This window comes from Oncorhynchus nerka, linkage group LG20 (assembly GCF_034236695.1).
Source record: "Oncorhynchus nerka isolate Pitt River linkage group LG20, Oner_Uvic_2.0, whole genome shotgun sequence".
Lineage (NCBI taxonomy): Eukaryota > Metazoa > Chordata > Actinopteri > Salmoniformes > Salmonidae > Oncorhynchus > Oncorhynchus nerka.
In genome coordinates this window covers 43,315,835-43,338,548 of record NC_088415.1, presented here as the reverse complement: position 1 = coordinate 43,338,548, position 22,714 = coordinate 43,315,835, and the positions used below count along the sequence as shown (strand labels likewise).

General features: G+C 43.2%; 1 protein-coding gene across 1 annotated transcript in view; it reads right to left on the bottom strand.

Annotated features, from left to right (window-relative positions):
* Positions 1–18,244: 18,244 nt before the first annotated feature.
* The window catches only part of cacnb3b (calcium channel, voltage-dependent, beta 3b), a 71,686-nt gene continuing 67,216 nt past the window's right edge, over positions 18,245–22,714 (bottom strand). Inside the window, exons 12-15 of the mRNA XM_065006060.1 lie at positions 22,393–22,544; positions 21,852–21,947; positions 19,807–20,225; positions 18,245–19,528 (exon numbers count right to left, since the gene is read on the bottom strand). Of these exons, the coding sequence (XP_064862132.1) occupies positions 20,028–20,225; positions 21,852–21,947; positions 22,393–22,544 (446 nt within the window). The 3' untranslated portion in view covers positions 18,245–19,528; positions 19,807–20,027. The remainder of the gene's footprint in view (positions 19,529–19,806; positions 20,226–21,851; positions 21,948–22,392; positions 22,545–22,714) is intronic.

The window sequence follows — 22,714 nt, the reverse complement described above, 5'->3', positions numbered from 1 at the left end:
ATTCGGAAAGTATACAGACATCTTCCCCTTTTCCACATTTTGTGACGTTACAGCCTTATTCTAAAATGGATTCAATTCATGTGTTTCCTCATCAATCTACACACAATACCCCATAATGACAAAGCGAAAACAGGTTTTTATACATTTTTGCAAATGTACAAAAAAATTAAAAACAGAAATACCTTATTTACATAATGTCACGCCCTGACCTTAGAGATCCTTTTTATGTCTCTATTTTGGTTTTGTCAGGGCGTGAGTTGGGATGGGCATTCTATGTTTTCTATTTCTGTGTGTTTGGCCGGGTGTGGTTCTCAATCAGAGGCAGCTGTCTATCGTTGTCTCTGATTGAGAACCATACTTAGGTAGCCTTTTCCCACCTGTGTTTTGTGGGTAGTTGTTTTCTGATTTTGTGTCTGCACCAGACAGAACGGTTTCGTTCGTTCTCTTTGTTGTTTTTGTTATTCAGTGTTCAGTTCTTTTAATAAATCATGAACACTTACCATGCTGCGCTTTGGTTCACTTCTTCATGCAACGATGATCGTTACACCTAAGTATTCAGACCCTTTCCTATGAGACTCGAAATCGAGCCCATCGATGCATCTTGTTTGCATTGATTTTCCTTGAGATGTTTCTACAACTTGATTGTAGTCCATATGTGGTAAATTCAATTGGTTGGACATGATTTGGAAAGGCACACACCTGTCTATGTAAGGTCCAACTGTTGACAGTGCATGTCAGAGCAAAAACCAAGCCACAATTTCGAAGGAATTGTCCATAGAGCTCCAAGAAAGGATTGCGTCGAGGCACAGATCTGGGGAAGGGTACCAAAACATTTATTCAGCATTAAAGGTCCATATGAACACAGTGGCCTCCATCATTCTTAAATGGAATAAGTTTGGAAGCACCAAGACTCTTTCTAGAGCTTGCCGCCCGGCAAAACTGAGCAGTTGGGGGAGAAGGGCCTTGGTGAGGACTCTCAGACCATGAGAAACAAGATTCTCTGGGCTGATGAAACATCTTTGGCCTGAATGCCAAGCGTCACATCTGGAGGATACATGGCACCATCCCAACGGTGAAGCGTGGTGGTAACAGCATTGTGCTGTGGGGATGTTTTTCAGCGGCAGGGACTGGGAGACAATTCAGGATCGAGGGAAAGATGAAAGGAGCAAATTACAGAGAGAGATCCTTGATGAAAACATGCTCCAGAGCGCTCAGGACCTCAGACTGGGGTGAAGTTTCATCTTCCAACTAGACAACGACCCTAAGCACACAGCCAAGACAATACAGGAGTGGATTCGGGACAAGACTCTGAATGTCCTTGAGGCGCCCAGCCAGAGCCCAGACTTGAACCTGACACAGAATGGGAACGGAGGGATGGCTGGACATGTACTCAAAGCATGCGCGGACCAACTGGCAAGTGTCTTCGCTGACATTTTCAACCTCTCCCTGACCGAGTCTGTAATACCTAGATGTTTCAAGCAGACCACCATAGTCCCTGTGCCCAAGGAAGTGAAGGTAACCTACCTAAATGATTACCGCCCTTTAGCACTTTCGTCGGTAGCCATGTAATGCTTAGAAAGGCTGGTCATGGCTCACATCAGCAGCACATCCCAGACACCCTAGACTCAAATCAAATTAAATCAAAAACATTAAAGCCCTTCTTACTTCAGCTAATATCTCAAAGTGCTGCACAGAAACCCAGCCTAAAACCCCAAACAGCAAGCAATGCAGGTGTAGAAGCATGGTGGCTAGGAAAAACTCCCTAGAAAGGCTAGAACCTAGGAAGAAACCTAGAGGAACCAGGCTAGGAGGGTTGACCAGTCCTCTTCTGGAGATTATAACAGAACATGGCCAAGATGTTCAAATGTTCATAGATGACCAACAGGGTCAAATAATAATAATCACAGTGGTTGTCGAGGGTGCAACAGGTCAGCACCTCAGGAGTAAATGTCAGTTGGCTTTACATAGGCGATCATTACCACTCATGCTGTCTCTAGAGAGTTGAAAACAGCTGGGACAGGTAGCACGTCCGGTGAACAGGTCAGGGTTCCATAGCCGCAGGCAGAACAGTTGAAACTGGAGCAGCAGCACGGCCAGGTGGACTGGGGAAAGCAAGGAGTCATCAGGCCAGGTAGTCCTGAGGCATGGTCCTAGGGCTCAGGTCGAGAGAGAGAGAGAGAGAGAGAGAGAGAGAGAGAGAGAGAGAGAGAGAGAGAGAGAGAGAGAGAGAGAGAGAGAGAGAGAGAGAGAGAGAGAGAGAGAGAGAGAGAGAGAGAGAGAGAGAGAGAGAGAGAGAGAGAATGAGAGAGAGAATACTTAAATTCACACAAGACACCGGATAAGACAGGAGAAATACTCCAGATATAACAGACTGACCCTAGCCCCCCGACACAAACTACTGCAGCATAAATACTGGAGGCTGAGACAGGAGGGGTCGGGAGACCAACTCCAATTTGCATACCGCCCCAACAGATCCACAGATGATGCAATCTCAATCGCACTCCAAACTGCCCTTTCCCACCTGGACAAAAGGAACACCTATGTGAGAATGCCTTTCATTGACTACAGCTCAGCTTTCAACACCATATTGCCCACAAAGCTCATCACTAAGCTAAGGACCCTGGTACTAAACACTTCCCTCTGCAACTGGATCCTGTACTTCCTGACGGGCCGCCCCCAGGTGGTAAGGGTAGGCAACAACACGGCTGCCATGCTGATCCTCAACACTGGGCCCCTCAGAGGTGCGTGCTTAGTCCCCTCCTGTTCTCTCTGTTCACCTACGACTGCATGGCCAAACACGACTCCAACACCATAATTAAGTTTGCTGACGACACAACAGTGGTAGGCCTGATTACCGACAACGATGTGTCAGCCTATAGGGAGCAGGTCAGAGACCCGGCAGTGTGGTGCCAGGACAACAACCTCTGATTTGGCATGGGACCCTAGAGCCTCAAAAAGTTCTACAGCTGCACCATCGAGAGCATCCTGATCGTTTGCATCACTGCCTGGTATGGCAACTCTTCGGCATCCTACCTTAAGGCGCTACAGAGAGTAGAGCATACGGCCCAGTACCTCACTGGGGCCAAGTTTCCTGCCATCCAGGACCTATATACTAGGCGGTGTCAGAGGAAAGCCCCAAAAATGCACGGCATACAGTACCGGAGCACCAAGTCAAGGACCAAAATGGTCCTTAACAGCTTCTACCCCCAAGCTATAAGACTGCTGAATAACTAATCAAATGGCCACTCGCTGTTTATTGCTGCTACTCGCTGTTTATTATCTATGCATTGTCACTTTACCCCTACTTACATGTACAAATTACCTCAACTAACCTGTACCCCGCACATTGACTCGGTACTGGTACCCCCTGTATATGGCCTTGTTGTGTTACTTTTTTGAATTTTTACTTTAGTTTATTTGGTAAACATTTGTAAAGTCTTTCTTGAACTGCATTGTTGGTTAAGGGCTTGTAGGTAAGCATTTCACGGTAAGGTCTACACTTGTTGTATTCGGATCATGTGACAAATAAAGTTAGATTTGACATCTCTGGAGAGACCTGAAAATCGCTGTGCAGCGACGCTCCCCATCCAACATGACAGACCTTGAGAGGATCTAAAGAGAAGATTGGGAGAAACTCCCCAAATACAGGTGTGCCAAGTTTGTAGCGCAATACCCAAGAGGACTCTAAGCTGTAATCACTGCCAAAGGTGCTTCAACAAAGTACTGAGTAAAGGGTCCGAATACTTTTGTAAATGTGATATTTCATTTAAAAAATGTATAAATAAATGTGATTTTTTTTTTAAACAAAAAACTGTTTTTGCTTTGTCATGATGAGGCGTTATGTGTAGATTGATGAGGGGGGGGAAATAATTTCATCCATTTTTGAATAAGGTTGTAACGTAAGAAAATGTGGAAAAAGTCAATAGGTCTGAATACTTTCCAAATGCATTGTAAGTTCATATTTCTTTGCCATATGTAATAAATCATTTGATTACCCACCAGAGATCTTGCATTAAAAACAGTAAGAAAGAATTGTTATACACATCTGTAAATAGCCCATCCAACTACCTCATCCCCAAACTGTATTTATTTATCTTGCTCCTTTGCACCCCAGTATCTCTACTTGCATATTCATATATATATATATATATATATATATACTGCACATCTACCATTCCAGTGTTTAATTGCTATATTGTAACTACTTCGCCACCATGGCCTATTTATTGCCTTTATCCTACCTCATTTGCACATACTGTATATAGACTTTTTCTACTGTATTATTGACTGTATGTTTGTTTATTCCATGTGTAACTCTGTGTTGTTGTATGTGTCGAACTGCTTTGCAGTTGGCCAGTTATCTTGGCCAGTTCGCAGTTGCAAATGAGAACTTGTTCTCAACTAGCCTACCTGGTTAAATAAAACAAAATACTTTGCATGAGAGACTATTCTATGAAAACAGTGTCTGGGGAAATATTAAAAACCGCAAAGAGTTCCTGTGCCTTATGACATTTGTAATCATGTGTTGCATTTTTCCCGTGGTGTAAATGATAGAAAACCATATTTAGTTTCCATGACAGCAGCAGTGAAAAATTAAATGTCATGAGAATCGTGAAGAGGGACGGACAGACAGACAGACAGACAGACAGACAGACAAACAGTCAGACAAAGGGCTTTTCACTCTGCGTGTATTGAGAGAGGGGAAGACGATCTATCGGGGCGGACATTGAGAACACTCACGACATGGATGAATGGGTAAACCCACAACATGGTACTTTGAAAATCTCCTTTAACTACAGCAATATCCCTGAATAGTTTCTAAAGCATATGGTATTCAGCAACATTATTGTAGGTCTACACTGCACAGTATGCTCTCTCTCTCTCGCTCGCTCTTTGCCCATCTATTTCCTTCCGTCCCTCTCTCTCCCTTTCTCTCTCTCTCTCGCTCGCTCTTTCCCCATCTATTTCCTTCCATCCCTCTCTCTCCCTTTCTCTCTCTCGCTCGCTCTTTCCCCATCTATTTCCTTCCATCCCTCTCTCTCCCTTTCTCTCTCTCTCTCGCTCGCTCTTTGCCCATCTATTTCCTTCCGTCCCTCTCTCTCCCTTTCTCTCTCTCTCGCTCGCTCTTTGCCCATCTATTTCCTTCCGTCCCTCTCTCTCCCTTTCTCTCTCTCTCTCGCTCGCTCTTTCCCCATCTATTTCCTTCCGTCCCTCTCTCTCCCTTTCTCTCTCTCTCGCTCGCTCTTTCCCCATCTATTTCCTTCCGTCCCTCTCTCTCTCACACACACACACACAGACACACACATTTGTTTTACTATCCTTGTGGGAACAAATATTTGATTCCCATTCAAAATCCTATTTTCCCTCACCCCAAACACTTAACCCTAACCCTAAACTGAACCCTATCTCCTAACCCTAGTTATGATCATAAACCTAACCCCTAAGAGAGAAAGAGGGAGAGAAACAGAGAGAGATGAAAGACTGATATAGTGCTGCTATTCTCCCAATGTGGAGACGATAGCTGTTGTTGTAAAGGCAGAACAGCTTGAGGAGAGCTTCCAATCTGTCTTGTGGAGGTCTAAGCCAAGACCCAATGGTTGTTGCCAGCAGCACATTAGCTCTGCTCTGCTCTGTGTGTGTGTGTGTGCCCTGTTGGTGAAGTAAGTCAGTAAAATCTGTCAGCAGCATTACTAAGAAAAGAAGAGGGTCTGTTCTGCTAAATCAAGCAGACAAAAAGCCATGTAGCGTCGGCTATGAATCACAGAACAGAATGTGAGAAACAGCTTGGACAGATTCAAATCAAATCCAGTCAAATTGCATTGGCCACATACACATGGTTGGCAGATGTTATTGCGAGTGTAGCGAAATGCTTGCGCTTCTAGTTCTGACAGTGCAGCAAGATCTAACATGTGATCTAACAATTCCACAACAACTACCTAATACACACAAATCTAAGAAAGGGATGGAATAAGAATATTTACATATAAATATATAAATATAAGCAATGACAGAGGGGCATAGGTAAGATGCAATAGAAAGTATAAAATACAGTATATACACATGAGATGAGTAATGCAAGATATGTAAACATTATTAAAGTGGCATTATTAAAGTGACTTGTGATCCATTTATTAAAGTGGCCGATGATTTCAAGTCTGTATGTAGGCAGCAGCCTCTCTGTGTTAGTGATGGAAAACACAAACATACACGTGCGTGCGCACACACACACTTAATGCACAGGTATGAACACATACAGCTGAAGTGGGAAGTTTACATACACTTAGGTTGGAGTCATTAAAACTCGTTTTTCAACCACTCCACACATTTCTTGTTAACAAACTATGGTTTTGGCAAGTCGGTTAGGACATCTACTTTGTACACAATACACTTCTCCAACAATTGTTTACAGACAGATTATTTAACTTATAATTCACTGTATCACAATTCCAGTAGGTCAGAAGTTTACATACACTAAGTTGACTGTGCCTTTAAACAGCTTGGAAAATTCCAGAAAATGATGTCATGGCTTTAGAAGCTTCTGATAGGCTGATTGACATAATTTGAGTCAGTTGGAGGTGTACCTGTGGATGTATTTCAAGGCCTACCATCAAACTCAGTGCCTCTTTGCTTGACATCATGGGAAAATCTAAAGAAATCAGCCAAGACCTCAGAAAACAAATTGTAGACCTCCAAGTCTGGTTCATCCTTGGGAGCAATTTCCAAACACCTGAAGGTAACAGATTCATCTGTACAAACAATAATGTGCAAGTATAAACACCATGGGACCACGCAGCCATCATACTGCTCAGGAAGGAGACACGTTCTGTCTCCTAGAGGTGAACGTACTTTGGTGCGAAAAGTGCAAATCAATTCCAGAACAACAGCAAAGGACCTTGTGAAGATGCTGGAGGAAACAGGTTAAAAAGTATCTATATCCACAGTAAAACAGGTCCTATATTGACATAACATGAAAGGCTGCTCAGCAAGGAAGAGGCCACTGCTCTAAAACCGCCATAAAAAAGCCAGACTACGGTTTGCAACTGCACATGGGGACAAAGATCGTACTTTTTGGAGAAATGTCCTCTGGTCTGATGAAACAAAAATAGAACTGTTTGGCCATAATGACCATCATTATGTTTGGAGGAAAAAGGGGGAGGCTTGCAAGCCAAAGAACACCATCCCAACCGCGAAGCACGAGGGGGCAGCATCATGTTGTGGGGGTGCTTTGCTGCAGGAGGGACTGGTGCACTTCACAAAATAGATGGCATCATTAGGATTGAAAATTATGTGGATATATTGAAGCAACATCTCAAGACATCAGTCAGGAAGTTAAAGCTTGGTCACAAATGGGTCTTCCAAATGGACAATGACTCCAAGCATACTTACAAATTTGTGATGAAAGAAATAAAAGCTGAAATAAATCAATTCTCTCTACTCTTATTCTGACATTTCACATTCTTAAAGTGGTGATCCTAACTGACCTAAGACAGGGAATTTTTACTATGATTAAAATGTCAGGAATTGTGAAAAAAACTGAGTTGAAATGTATTTGGCTGAGGTGTATGTTAACTTCCTGACTTCAACTGTACATCGACAAAGACACACACACCTTCATGTTCTGCTCTTAAGTAAGCAGACGGGGCCTAGCGAATAAAAGAGTAAATGAGCGATGTAGGCTCACATTCTGTCACAGAGCGAAGAGAGGGAACAGAGGACTGAGGGGGAGTACTGGGCACTGAGCTGCAATAGCCTCACCACTAACGTGCAAAGGACCCATTACAGTAAGTGGACATTTTGTTTGAGACCACTTACCTTAGCAGGCTAATATGATCTCGTGTAGATCAAACTCAAATACACACAATTTCGCAGACACTTTTAACCAAAGCGACTCACAGTCATGAATGCATACATTTCACGTATGGGTGGTCCCGGTTCCCACTATCCTGGCATCGCAAGTGCCATGCTCTTCCAACTGAGCCACAGAGGACCATATTATGCATGACTCCACAGGACACAGCGAGACAGTGGAAGGACAGGTGGCTGTGAATAATCAGGGGGCTTAAAATGACACCTCCCAATATGGCCGACACAAAGGGAGATGAACTGTGACTGTTGGGAGGGCAGAGAGATGACACCTTGTAACCCCAGAGACTCTGAACAGTGTTGCTGCAGTATTTGCAACCTAAACTCAGAAGCCTTCAAAATGTACCTTAAAACCTTTTAAAATTTGAAACTTTTAACCTTTTACTGCAAGGGGCATGATTCTTGGTAATCTTAAACACATCTACTTTGAAACAAAAGTAAACACCTCACATACATGGTTATGGGCTTAAAAAAATAAGACACCTGTACCCTGTCAGATAAAGAGTTGAAATGTATAACATTTTGAGTTTGCGTCCCAATATTACACTTTATATAATTCACAGAAGACTAAAATATGACAAAACTGTTTGACATAGAAACACTGGACTTTCATTACAAAAAAATAATAATGATGAATTATGGAATTATGAAAAATATGAATAACATTCCAGCCATCAGGCCAAAGAGGGCGATTTTTGTCATTGACGGCAGGGAAGGGTTTACACACCCTCAGAAGGTTTTGATTGTCTTAGGGACCCACAAGAAATTGTATGTTGTATGATAAATCTACCTGTAAGATAGATTTAGAGTCCTCCTGCAGATATGAAATTCATTCAATTCAAGAAATTCACAGTGATTGACATTTTCGACACAAACATGCAACTGAGTGACCCATCTGCACTATTCATAAAGAAACCCATGCATGAGGAAATCTAAAGTCTATTCAGGAAGAGTGTTGACGTTTTCTTCCTCTATTCGTCTAAGGTGTTTGTCTGTCTGTCCCAGTGAGTGATGAGTGAGTGAGGGGTGTACTGGATGTTGAATAACTCTGTCAGAGAGAGATGGTGCCATGATGCCCAAGGAAGGAAAACGACGACAGAAAGTAGAAATAGAGAAAGTAGAAATAAGCTTCCGATAGGAAATGGAGGGCAGATTATGTCCAAACTTTTGAATCAACAACAGTGTGGGCTGATAAGGGAGGGAGGAAGAACTCCAGCAGTGTCTCTTTTACTCATTTCAGACAGAAGATGTGGGACATTACATGTTATAAAACATATAAGGAAATATTTATATGACCCCCTTTCAGATATCCCTTTTTTTTACTACTTATGTGCAGGTATACATACCCCTTTTATACAGATCAGTGGTTAACTGGCAAATTGGAAGGGTGGGGGGTGTTGTTCAACCATGGGGGCTGTTTGTATTTAAAATTAGGGAGGTGTTAAACAATGGAAGTGTTAATGAATTGACCTGCAAAAAAAGCATAGAATCATTCACACAGAATCAATACCTGTACTTTGGTTACATGGTCTGTGAAAATGCAGGAATCATGAGTAGGTCTTTAGGTGGTTTTTAATTTGTCATGTTTCTCACCCAATACCCCTTTCAGATATACAAAAAGGCTGGTATAAAAAAGCAGGCATGGTAAATTAGTTGGATTTTGGTCTGTGTATGAAAGGGATCTCTCTCTTGCTCTTTATCTCTGTAAGTACTGTATGTTCCAGTACCAAATTGCAACATATTCCCTATATAGTACACCACATTTGACATAGTAGTGCAATATGTAGAGAATAGAGTGCCATTTGGGACGCAATGTAATGCATCCCAGTCCCACTGCCAGCAGGTCACATGGCAGTGACAACCCTCACAAAGCCAAAGACACTGAATTAACGTACACTTCTAAATCTCTTTGATGTCACATAGCCCTATTATTGACGGCCAGCTGGACCTCCCTGACCAAACTCTTTACCCTGCCTGCTGGCATACAGGAAACGGAGGGAGAGAAAGTTGCCACAGCATCAGATGGAGAGAGAGAGCTGGACCTCCCTGACCAAACTCTTTACCCTGCTTGCTGGCATACAGGAAACGGAGGGAGAGAAAGTTGCCACAGCATCAGATGGAGAGAGAGAGCTGGACCTCCCTGACCAAACTCTTTACCCTGCCGGCTGGCATACAGGAAACGGAGGGAGAGACAGGGAGAAAAAGTTGCCACAGCATCAGATGGAGAGAGAGAGCTGGACCTCCCTGACGAAAGCCTGGCACACAGCACAGCACAAGACGGGGAGAGACGGGAATAGAGATACATTCTCATCTCTATGAATGCATGTACCACAGCATCAAATCATATCATGAGGCCATTTTATTGGTCGCATACACATATTTAACAGATGTTATTGCGGGTGTAGCGAAATTCTTGTGTTCCTAGCTCCAACAGTACAGGAATATCTAACAACACACAATTCACACAAATATAAAAGTAAAAGAATGGAATTAAGAAATAGAGAAATATTAGGAGAAGCAATGTTGGAGTCCGGAGTATAGGTATAAATATATATATACAGTACCAGTCAAAAGTTTGGACACACCTACTCATTCAAGGGTTTTTCTTTATTTTTGACTATTTTCTACATTGTAGAATAATAGTGAAGACATCAAAACTATGAAATAAGTAACCAAGAAAGTGTTAAACAAATCAAAATATATTTTATATTTGTGATTCTTGAAAGTAGCCAGCCTTTGCCTTAATGGCAGCTTTGCACTCTCTTGGCATTCTCTCAACCAGCTTCATGAGAAGTCACCTGGAATGCATTTCACTTAACAGGTGTACCTTGTTAAAAGTTAATTTGTGAAATTTCTTTCCTTCTTAATGCGTTTGAGCTAATCAGTTGTGTTGTGACAAGGTAGGGTTGGTTTACAGAAGATAGCCCTATTTGGTAAACGACCAAGTCCACAGCTCAAATAAGCAAAGAGAAACTTTCAAAGTTTCTTCAAGTGCAGTCGCAAAAACCATCAAGCGAATTGCTGCAAAGAAACCACTACTTAAGGACACCAATAAGAAGAGGAGACTTGCTTGGCATTTTTGGTTCCAATTGCCGTGTCTTTGTGAGACGCAGAGTAGGTGAACGGATGATCTCTGCATGTGTGGTTCCCTGCATGGAGGAGGAGGTGTGATGGTGTGGGGGAGCTTTGCTGGTGACACTGTCAGTGATTTATTTAGAATTGAAAGCACACTTAACCAGCATGGTGTCATGACTTCCGCCGAGGTCGGTCCCTCTCCTTGTTTGGGTGGCGCTCGACGTCACTGGTCTTCTAGCCATCGCTGATCCACCTTTCATTTTCCATTTGTTTTGTCTTGTTTTCCCGCACACCTGGTTTGCATTCCCTCATTACTCGTCTTGCATATAACCCTCTGTTTCCCCCCATGTCTGTGTGTGGAATTGTTATGTGTAAATGTATGTGTACTCCAGGCTGGTTAGCGCCGGGTTATTGTAACCCGTGTGTGTTTAGTTTTCTGAGTGCCATGTGTTGTTCGCCTCAATAAAGGGCTCCGTTTGCTACCCATTTCTGCTCTCCTGCGCCTGACTTTCCTGCAGCCAGTTACGCACTCCTTTACACATGGCTACCAAAGTATTCTGCAGTGATACGCCATCGCATCTGCTTTGACCTTAATGGGACTATCCAGTGCCGGTTTTAATATGTAAATCTTGGTGGAAAAAAACAAAAACAAAGTGCCAGCAAACACACTACACAACACAACACTAAACAATACATGAACTGCATTGTAACTATGAGCACCGATACATTTGATCTATAATTTCTCTTCGTTATTTCTCTTCATATGATTTGCCAGTAGATTGTCTTGTTGATTCATGATGATGACTGCTAGCTAAGATTTTGAAAGTATGATTTTGACATGAGTAATCAAAGCTACTGTACATATAACGTGATTGGACTTCATTTTATCTGTGACCAGTGACCAGTGACCTTGAGCCTTCTTGGATGTAACTCTATGGCAGCACATAAGGGGCTAGAATTTACAATGTCTACCCTTATACTTGGCGGTGACGTAGTGTCCCCATGAGAGAGAACACTGAGCCAATCACGGCTCAACACTCAGTATTTTCTACTGGCTTGCCCCACCACTACAGAAAGCACTGAGCTAGGCTGAAACACCTGCATTTTGGAGCTGCCTTACTCAAGAAAACAAAAAGGAGACCATGTTTGCATTCGGGTTTATTAACTCAATGATATATATATATTTTTTTTTGTTACATTGTTTGCAAACTGATATGTACTGGTACTATTAATGCCAAAATAACATGCAAAACAGGCAAGCAAAAAATGTGAGGCTCAAAACGCCCTGAGTGACGGGTCGCCACTGGAACTATCATTTGTTTTTCAACAGAAATCGACACCATTCTGTATACATCTGGCCCTTCTTTGGACACTGTGCTAACAAACCTCCAAACGAGCATTGGCGCCATACAACACTCCTTCCGTGGCATCCAACTGCTTTTAAATGCTAGTAAAACTAAGTGCATGATCTTCAACCGATTGCTGCCCGCACCCTCCTGCCCGACTAGCATCACTACTGGACGGCTCAGACCTAGAATATGTGGACAACTACAAATACCTAGGTGTCTGGTTAGACTGTAAACTCTCCATCCAGACTCACAATTAAGCATCTCCAATCCAAAATTAAATCTAGAATTGGCTTCCTATTTCGCAACAAAGCCTCCTTCACTCATGCTGTCAAACATACCCTCGTAAAACTGACTAATCAAATCAAATCAAAGTTTATTTGTCACGTGCGCCGAATACAACAAAAATGCTTACTTACAGGCTCTAACCAATGGTGTGAAAAAAAAAGGTATGTGTGTGTGTGAAGGTAAGTAAAGAAATAAAACAACTGTAAAAATACATTTGAAAAAAGAGTAGCAAGGCTATATACAGACACCAGTTAATCAGGTTTATTGAGGTAGTATGTACTATCCTTCCGATCCTCGACTTCGGCGATGTCATTTACAAAATAGCCTGTAACACTCTACTCAGAAAACTGGATGGCGTCTATCACAGTGCCATCCGTTTTGGCACCAAAGCCCCATATACTAACCACCACTGCGACCTGTATGCTCTAGTTGGCTGGCCCTCACTACATATTCGTCTCCAAACAAACTGGCTCCAGGTCATCTATAATTCTTTGCTAGGTAATGCCCCGCCTTGTCTCAGCTCACTGGTCACCATAGCAACACCCACCCGTAGCACGCGCTCCAGCAGGTATATTTCACTGGTCATCCCCAAAGCCAACACTTACTTTGGCCGACTTTCCTTCCAGTTGTCTACTGCCAACGACTGGAACAAATTGCAAAAATCACTGAAGCTGGAGTCTTATATCTCCTTTTCTAACTTTAAGCATCAGCTGTCAGAGCAGCTTACTGATCACTGTACCTTTACACCGCCAATCTGTAAATAGCACACCCAACTACCTCATCCCCATATTATTACTTACCCTCTTGCTCTTTTGCACCCCAGTATCTCTACTTGCACCTCATCATCTGCACATCTATCACTCCAGTGTTAATGCTAAATTGTAATTATTTTGCTTCTATGGCCTATGTATTGCCTTACCTCCCTACTCTTCTAGATTTGCACACACTGTACATAGACTTTTCTATTGTGTTATTGACTGTACGTGTGTTAATGTGTAACTCTGTGTTGTTGTTTTTGTCGTACTGCTTTGCTTTATCTTGGCCAGGTCGCAGTTGTAAATGAGAACTTGTTCTCAACTGGCCTACCTGGTTAAATAAAGGTGAAATAAAAATAAAAATAAATAAAAAGTACTGAACAGCAGTTGCAAACAACAACAGTGTGTCACCAGCAGACGGCAGTGTTGACCTAGCAAGTATGATGAGTCTAATACATTTGGCTGGGATTGAATGTAACATTCTGTTGCTGCAGCAGATCTGTCTCTCTCTCTCTCTCTTTCTAGCTCTTATTCTCTCTCTCTCTCTTCCCCTCTCTCTGCCATCCTATCTCTAGTTGTATACCTGATGGTACGGCAACTGCACCGTCCCCAACCGCAGGACTCTGAGGGTGGTGCGGTCTGCCCAACACATCACTGTCGGCACACCAGGGCCTGCCTTCCAGGACATCTACAGCACCCGGTGTCACAGGAAGGCCAAGAAGATCATCAAGGTCCTCAGCCACGAGCCACAGCCTGTTCACCCCACCACCAAGGCGGAAACAGTATAGCTGCATCAATGCTGGGACAGAGAGACTGAAAAACAGCTTCTATCTCAAGGCCATCAGACCACTTCCAACCAGTACCCTGCCCTGAACTTAGTCACTGTCACTAGCCGGCTACCACCCGGTTACTCAACCCTGCACCTTAGAGGCTGCTGCCCTATGTACATAGACATGGAACACTGGTTACTTTAATAATGGAACACTGGTTACTTTAATAATGGAACACTGGTCACTTTAATAATGTTTACATACTGTTTTACCCATTTCATATGTATATACTGTATTATAGTCAAGGCCATCCTATTCAACTATTGCTGTACATATAGTGTTAAACAAATCAAAATACAGTATATTTTAGATTCTTCAAAGGAGCCACCCTTTGCCTTGATGACAGCTCTGCACACTTTTGGCATTCTCTCAACCAGCTTCATGACGAATGCTTTTCCAACAGTCCTGAAGGAATTCCCACTCACGCTGATCTCTTGTTGAGTGCTTTTCCTTCACTCTGCGGTCCAACTCATCCCAAACCATCTCAATTGGGTTGAGGTCGGGTGATTGTGGAGGCCAGGTCATCTGATGCAGCACCATCACTCTCCTTCTTGGTCAAATAGCCCTTAGACAGCATGGATGTGTGTTTTGGGTCATTGTTCAGTTTTTTATTTTATTTTTTATTTCACCTTTATTTAACCAGGTAGGCCAGTTGAGAACAAGTTCTCATTTACAACTGCAACCTGGCCAAGATAAAGCAAAGCATTGCGACAGTAGGCAACAACACATGGGATACGTGGGATAAACACAAGTACAGTCAATAACACAATAGAAAAATCTATGTACAATGTGTGCAAATGGAGTAAGGAGGTGAGGCAATAAATAGGCCATAGTAGCGAAGTAATTACTATTTAGCAAATGAAGTGATAGAGTGATAGATGTGCAGATGATGATGTGCAAATAGAAATACTGGTGTCTAAAAAAGCCCACAAAAAGTAAATAAAAACAATATGGGGATGTGGTAGGTAGTTGGATGGGCTATTTACAGATGGGCTGTGTACAGTTGCAGCGATCGGTGAGCTGCTCAGATAGCTGATGCTTAAAGTTAGTGAGAGATATATAAGTCTACAACTTTAGTGATTGGGACTAGGGGCTCCGCAGTAAAATAAAACAATGATAACTACCCTATACAAGGCATATTGACATAAGAGAGACATAAAGTGAGGCATAAAGCAATCACAGGTGTTGATTGGGAGAGCTAGCTAAGACATAAACGGGTAAGACAACAGCTAATCAGCTAAGACTACAACAACAGGTAAAATGGCGGTGAATGGGCAGAGAGGGTCAGTAAATTACACACAGGGCCGGAGTTCAAGGCTGGGGTCGACAGATAAACAAAACAAACCAAATAGAATTCCGTGATTAATGAACAGTCCAGCAGGCATCAGCTATGTAGCCAAGTGATCATAGGGTCCAGTGAACAGCAATAGATGAAACAGGGAAGCTGTGACACGGCGTTCATAACGTTAGCAGGCCGCGGCTAGCAGAAGTGTCTTCACCGACGTCCGGCAAAGGCCGGTTGAGGGCACATCGGACGGAATTAGGTTGGCAGACCAGTCGTGATGGATTGACGGGTCCAGGCAATTGGCAAAATAGATAATGCAGCTGGAGTAATTTCCTTTGCTAGCCGGGAGATGCGCCTGGCTCGAGGCTAACGGGTGCTAGCTTCGGGACAAGGGCGTTAGCCACTGTAGTCACTCAGTAGCTGCTCAAAATGGTTCCAAATAACTACTGTGGTTACTTGTTGTTTTCAGAAGTAAAATAACCACACCGTTTGTAAGCATCAATAAAACGTTCAGTTTATTTATTTCGTTTCTTATTATTCCTAATGTGCTATTGAAATCAGATGCATTCTGTACATAATTAGGTACAGTAGTAGGACATTTCAATTGTTGACTTTTCTGAAGTCATAGACATGGGTTATCACACCAGACATCATACTCAGTATTGTAGGTGGTGGGTACAGCAGAGTTACATTTAGTGCACTTATAGCATTATAAATATAAAGCAGACATCAAATGAAAATAGTGCAACATTACCCCGTCTTAAACAGAAGAGGAGTCTTGATAGTCTCAGCTACTGTCTTGTCAATGATAGAAGACTTTGTATTGCATACAGAATTTAGGTATGTCTGGAAAAACTAAAGCAAAACTATAGGCATTGATAATTGTGAAAAACATGTGCCTTGGATATCCATCAATTTGACTTATATTATTATTTATATAAATGACCTGCATGAATAATGTAATATTTGCATATTTGATGCTGATTGTTGTGTTTCAGTGGTAGAACTGTGCTTGGTTGGTGTGTATGTTTTGTAGTTCTCAAGGTTACGTTACAGTAGGTCTAACGACTGACTGTCTGAGGTCGCCATCTAGTGGTCTACAGACATATTCTTAGACTAAGTATAAGCCAGCCTTTACACAATTTCTCAAAATTGTAACATGTTGGGTTAGGGGTCAATCAATAGAGGCAATACTCAAGATGGTTCCAAATAACTACTGTGGTCGCATCTGAAACGGCATCTTATTTCCTATATATTGTACTATATAGGGGAAATGGCAAAAGGGAAAATGGTGCCATTTTGGACAGATTCCACATTTCATACTAAAAATGGAGAAAATACACAATTTATGTATAAATACATGCTTATGAGGCTTTGAAGACATGATCAAGTAGACCTACAGTACATTTTCCCGATGATTTTCTGTCAACAGTTTATAGATTTTGTGCAACTTGTTATCACTGAGGAAGAACTGAGAATTAATATTAATTATACAATACATGTAAGTGACGTTAGAGTGCATACATAACGTAATTCATTGGCTACGCAAGTCATCAGTTCATTTTCTCTTCAGAATGAGATGTGAAAAGCTCCAGTGACTGACTATGATCCTGTAAAGCCCTTCTACTTGTAAAATAAATATGTGCTTCTACTAAAATAAATATGATTTATCATGCACATACATTCGATTAAATAACTGGTAGTAATTCACGTAATTCATATACAGTTTTGTAATGATATAGCAACAATGATCAATTAATGGCATGTGCGTGTTTTTCTATAGTGAGATGCATCCTGCGCTGTGATTTATGGTCTTGTTTGCTTGGGAAAGCTTCAGGTATGTATTACTACAATGCGAAAACGTAGCTCCTGTAAGGGTTGGAAGCTCATGAAAATAGTTTTTGATCTACATATTGGCAACATATCATCATTCTCCTTGTCCTCAAGCAGAACACTATAACTAGTGAATATATCTATTTTATTCAGATACATGAGTTGACATTTGGGCGATGGTATTACGTTGGATGACATTCAGTAACGTGTTTACTTTGGGTGTCATGACACAAGCCCAACACTAGAGGTCCCTCGCTCCCAACGAAAGAAAAACAGGAAGTGAAACGGACAAGCTTGGATAACAGTGGAACAGGTGGATAGTGAACTTGTTATCAGAAGTCGCAATCAACTGCTTATATATGTTGAGTGTAATGTAGTGTCTGAGGAGAGAGCAGGTTGGATCCTGACAGGTTGAACAGTGGGAGGAGAGATACAGTAAAGTCCTGCAATGTGGGCTGTACAGTGATAAGGCATGCAAGAATACATTAAGGAGAAACTGGAATTGGTTTTAGGGAGAGTTTTTCTGTGTGCCCTAAACGTTTTGAACTTACAAATGGTTAATGTATCTCCTCAAGTACTGATGATGTTTTTGGTCATAAAAATAAATAAAGAACAACGTGCGTGATCTGACTCCTCCGATCTGGGTGCCTGCCTGCGTTCAGATTGGTAAATTTAATGGCTAAGCTACTCTGACCTCCTGTTGATACATTCTGTTGAAACATGATAAAGATACACAAGAGCTATAGATGGGGCGGCAGGGTAGCCTAGTGGTTAGAGCGTTGGACTAGTAACCGAAAGGTTGCAAGTTCGAATCCCCGAGCTGACAAGGTACAAATCTGTCGTTCTGCCCCTGAACAGGCAGTTAACCCACTGTTCCTAGGCCGTCATTGAAAATAAGAATTTGTTCTTAACTGACTTGCCTAGTAAAATAAAGGTAAAATAAAATAAAAAAAAATAAAAAAAAGATGGCAATGTGCAAGTTTGTGCTTTGATGTGCTTTGATTCATGCATACTTTATTCCTCCGTGTCGCCATATAAGACCTACAATACCAGTCTGTTACGGGAACACAATACCAAACAGGCCATGAAAAAAAACAAGCTGTCAAGCAAGAGAACGCAAGCAATAAAGGAAGAGAACAGTTCTGGTCATTACATACGGTACTGACCAGGTGCCTGAACACAACGGAACACGGTGGTGCCCTGTGTGCCCTAATTACAGCAAACAATTTGGTCCAATCTTTAAATCGCGACTCACAGAAAATGGTGGTGGCGGAAGCCATCCAGAAGTGGTTTGTAAATATGGGAGATATGTCATTGTCCTTCATTGCCATGTTCCTCAGTACATCTTTAGAAAGCGTAAGAAACCTTAGAGCTTTAAAGAGAGGAGTTGTTGATTGTGGGGGGCTACTGTACTCTACCCTACTGTACTCTACCCTACTGTACTGTACTCTACCCTACTGTACTGTACTCTACCCTACTGTACTGTACTCTACCCTACTGTACTCTAAGCACATTCATAAATTCCGATTGGACAGTGATTTTAGGAAGAGACCTATGCCACACTATGCAACAGTCTAAGCATTATTAAGCATTAGATTACACTTGTTGTTTCAGAGTGTGAACTGTCTAAGACCAGACCTGGACCAACCCTTCTGTGTCTGGAAAGGCCTGCCCTTAGTGAAAACACATGGGCTGGTTCAGTGGGTTTTACATAACTGTTTGGGTGCTATCGCTAAGTGGTTTTGAGTGCTAATAGCGGTGAGGGTTAGGGTGGGGGCGAAGAGTGAGGTTTGGGGAGGTAAGGGGCGAGAGGGTTTGGTCTGGGTCAAGCTGGAGGTCCAGTCACTGCTCTGGTTTGTTTTCCTGTTGCGTGCTGTTGCAGTGATTGGCCCTGAGAAGCATCATGTGGCTGTGGGATCAGTCAGGGGACTCTGGGAGGACTCTCCAGCAGGGGGCAGCGTGGAGATGGGGGTCCGTCTTTATCAGGGGGGTGGGGGGGTGTTCTCCTCTTCCTCCTCCTCGTCATGCTCCTCTCACTGCTCCTCAACCTCCTTCTCCTTCTGTCTTTCTCAGATGCAAGCTGCCCTGTCCCCTGTCGTCCACCTCCTTCTACCTCTCCAGGATTGAGAGGGGCAGGCCTGTGGAGATGGTGCCTATCCAGACAGGAACGAAGGCTGCCGACCCCTGGTCCCCCCGTGACCCCCAGTGACCTCGGATTTCTGACCCCTTACCTCTGAACCACAGCAGTGGCTGCTTCTTATAGAATAAAACAGAGTAGAGCAGAATAAAGGAAAATGGTTCTTCAGCTGTCCCCTTTTTGGTTCCAGGTATAAACCTTTTGGGTTGCAGGTTAGAACCCTTTTTGGTTCCATGTAGAACCCTCTGTGGAAAGGGTTCTACATGGAACCAAAAAGGGTTATTCAAATGGTTCCCCTATGGGAACTGCCGAATAACGTTTTAGGTTCTAGAGAACCATTTTTTTTTCTAGGAGTGTAGGGAGGGATAGTGACTGCTGAGGGGGTCCTACTCACCCAGGTCTGTGTCTGTGGTAGCTAGGTAGTGATCATTCTATTAACTCTTGAGTCTCTGAGAACTGGAAACACAAAAAGACAAGGATGAATGAGAGAATAGCAAGCAACAGATTGACCACAGATTCAGGGCCAGATTCTTTGGTGGCATACAAGGTCATATTTCTGTTCTTCCATTCGCCCTGCACAATTTTTAAAAAGACATGCATGGAACCTATTGGTCTTCAAACATCATGCTGAGAGGAGCTCGCCTGTTGGCTGGAGTTAGCAGAGGGCGGAGTGACCACGCTCTGGTCCAATAGGGGGTTGAGGGGGGTGGAACAGGGCAGGTGAGTGGCGCGCCAGTAGATGTCCAGGTACTCTGCCAGGTGTTCACATGCATCCTCCAGCTGGTTCTCATCCAGGATCACATCAAACATCTCCTGAGAGATGAGATACAGTGCATTCATAAAGTATTAAGACCGCTCTACTTTTGCCACATTTTGTTACGTTACAGCCTTATTCTAAAAATGGATTAAATAGTTATTTTACCTCATCAATTCAGACCCTTCACTTAGTACTTTGTTGAAGCACCTTTGGCAGTGATTACAGCCTCGAGTCTTCTTGGGTATGACGCTAGAAGCTTGGCACACCTGTATTTGGGGAGTTTCTCCCATTCTTCTCTGAAGATCCTCTCAAGCTCTGTCAGGTTGGATGGGGAGCGTTGCTGCACAGCTATTTTCAGGTCTCTCCAGAGATGTTCAAACAGGCTCAAGTCCGGGCTCTGGCTGGGCCACTCAAGGACATTCAGGGACTTGTCTCAGAGCCACTACTGCATTGTCTTGGCTGTGTGCGTAGGGTGGTTGTCCTGTTGGAAGTGAACCTTCGCCCCAGCTCTCTGGATCAGGTTTTCATCAAGAATCCCTCTATACTTTGCTCCATTAATCTTTCCCTAAATTCTGACTAGTCTCCCAGTCCCTGCCGCTGAAAAACATCCCCACAGCATGATGCTGCCACCACCATGCTTCACCGTAGGGATGGTGCCAGGTTTACTCCAGACGTGACGCTTGGCATTCATGCCAAAGAGTTCAGTCTTGGTTTCATCAGACCAGAGAATCTTGTTTCTCATGGTCAGAGTCCTTCAGGTGCCTTTTGGCCGGTTGTCATGTGCCTTTTACTGAGGAATGGCTTCCATCTGGCCACTCTACCATGAAGGCCTGATTGGTGGAGTGCTGCAGAGATGGTTGTCCTCTGTCAGAGTGACCATTGGGTTCTTGGTCACCTCTTTGACCAAGGCCCTTCTCTCCCGATTGCTCAGTTTGGCTGGGCGGACAGCTTTAGGAAGTGTCTTGGTGGTTCCAAACTTCTTTAATTTAAGAATGATGGAGGCCACTGTGTTCTTGGGGACCTTCAATGCTGCAGAAATGTTTTAGTACCTTTCCCCAGATCTGTGCCTCGACACAATCCTGTCTCGGAGCTCTACGGACAATTCCTTCAACCTAGAGGCTTGGTTTTTGTTCTGACATGCACTGTCAACTGTGGTACCTTATATAGACAGGGCTGTGCCTTTCCAAATCATGTCTAATCAATTGAATTTACCAAAGGTGGACTCCAATCAAGTTGTAGAAACATTTCAAGGAAGATAAATGGAAACAGGATGCACCTGAGCTCAATTTTAAGTCTCATAGCAAAGGGTCTGAATACTTATGTCAATAAGGTATTTCTGTTTGTTATTTTTTATGCATTTGCAAATATTTCTAAAACCTGTTTTCGGTTTGTCATTATGGGGTATTGTGTGTAGATTGATGAGAAAAAAACTTTATTTAATACATTTTAGAATAAGGCTGTAACGTAACAATAATGTGGAAAAAGAGATCTGAATACTTTCTGAATGCACTGTAGATGGCAACGTCAAAAACCCAACTCAAATGAACACTTTATCTAAATGGTAAGCCTCAAGGGAATGATGCTAACACCCCTAACTGGTGAGGGCACGCATTCCATTAGAGTGGAAAGACAGTACCGTACACTTACACAATAAATGTTTACGTATTATTTTCATTACATACGGGTGGACACTGTGCTAGTTTGTCTCCTGCCATCATCTGTACGTTGAGGTGTTTACTTTGAGATTTCCCCCGAGATTTGATGAGCCTCTGAAGAACCTGGGAGAGGGGAGAAAAATATTAACTGACTGACTGGCTTACTGGCTGGCTTTACTGGTTGGCAGACTGACTGGCTGACTGGTTGACTGGCTGACTAGCTGTCTGGCTGGCTGACTAGCTGTCTGACTGGCTGACTAGCTGTCTGACTGGCTTATTGGCTGACTGTCTGGCTGACTAGCTGTCTGACTGGCTGACTAGCTGTCTGACTGGCTTATTGGCTGACTAGCTGTCTGACTGGCTGACTAGCTGTCTGACTGGCTTATTGGCTGACTGTCTGGCTGACTAGCTGGCTAGCTGACTGGTTTGGCGGGCGGGCTGGGTGGCCGACTGTCTGGCTGACTAGCTGGCTAGCTGACTGGTTTGGCGGGCGGGCTGGCTGGCTGATTGTCTCGCTGGCTCTTTTGCTGACTGACTGACAGTGTGCAGGTAGTGGATCAGTCCTTACCTTTGGAGAGGACACCTTAACGTAAACGATGATAGGAGCCAGGGATGTTTTGAGGAGTTGTGTTGGGTGGTTGATGGTGTCTGCATCCAGGACTACGAGCTGTAAGGTCTTAGCCAGCTCAAAAATTCTCTCAATCTCACTCTGGACCTCAGCTACCACCCCAACATACACAGAGAATTACAGTCAGGTGGCACAGACCAACAGAACCACAGAAGGCACAGTAAGTACAGAGAAGAGAGAAGAGAAAGTGTGATGTTGGTCCTGAGGGATATAGTACAACCATCAACACAGCTGTCTAAACGATTTCCCACAGGACTGACTG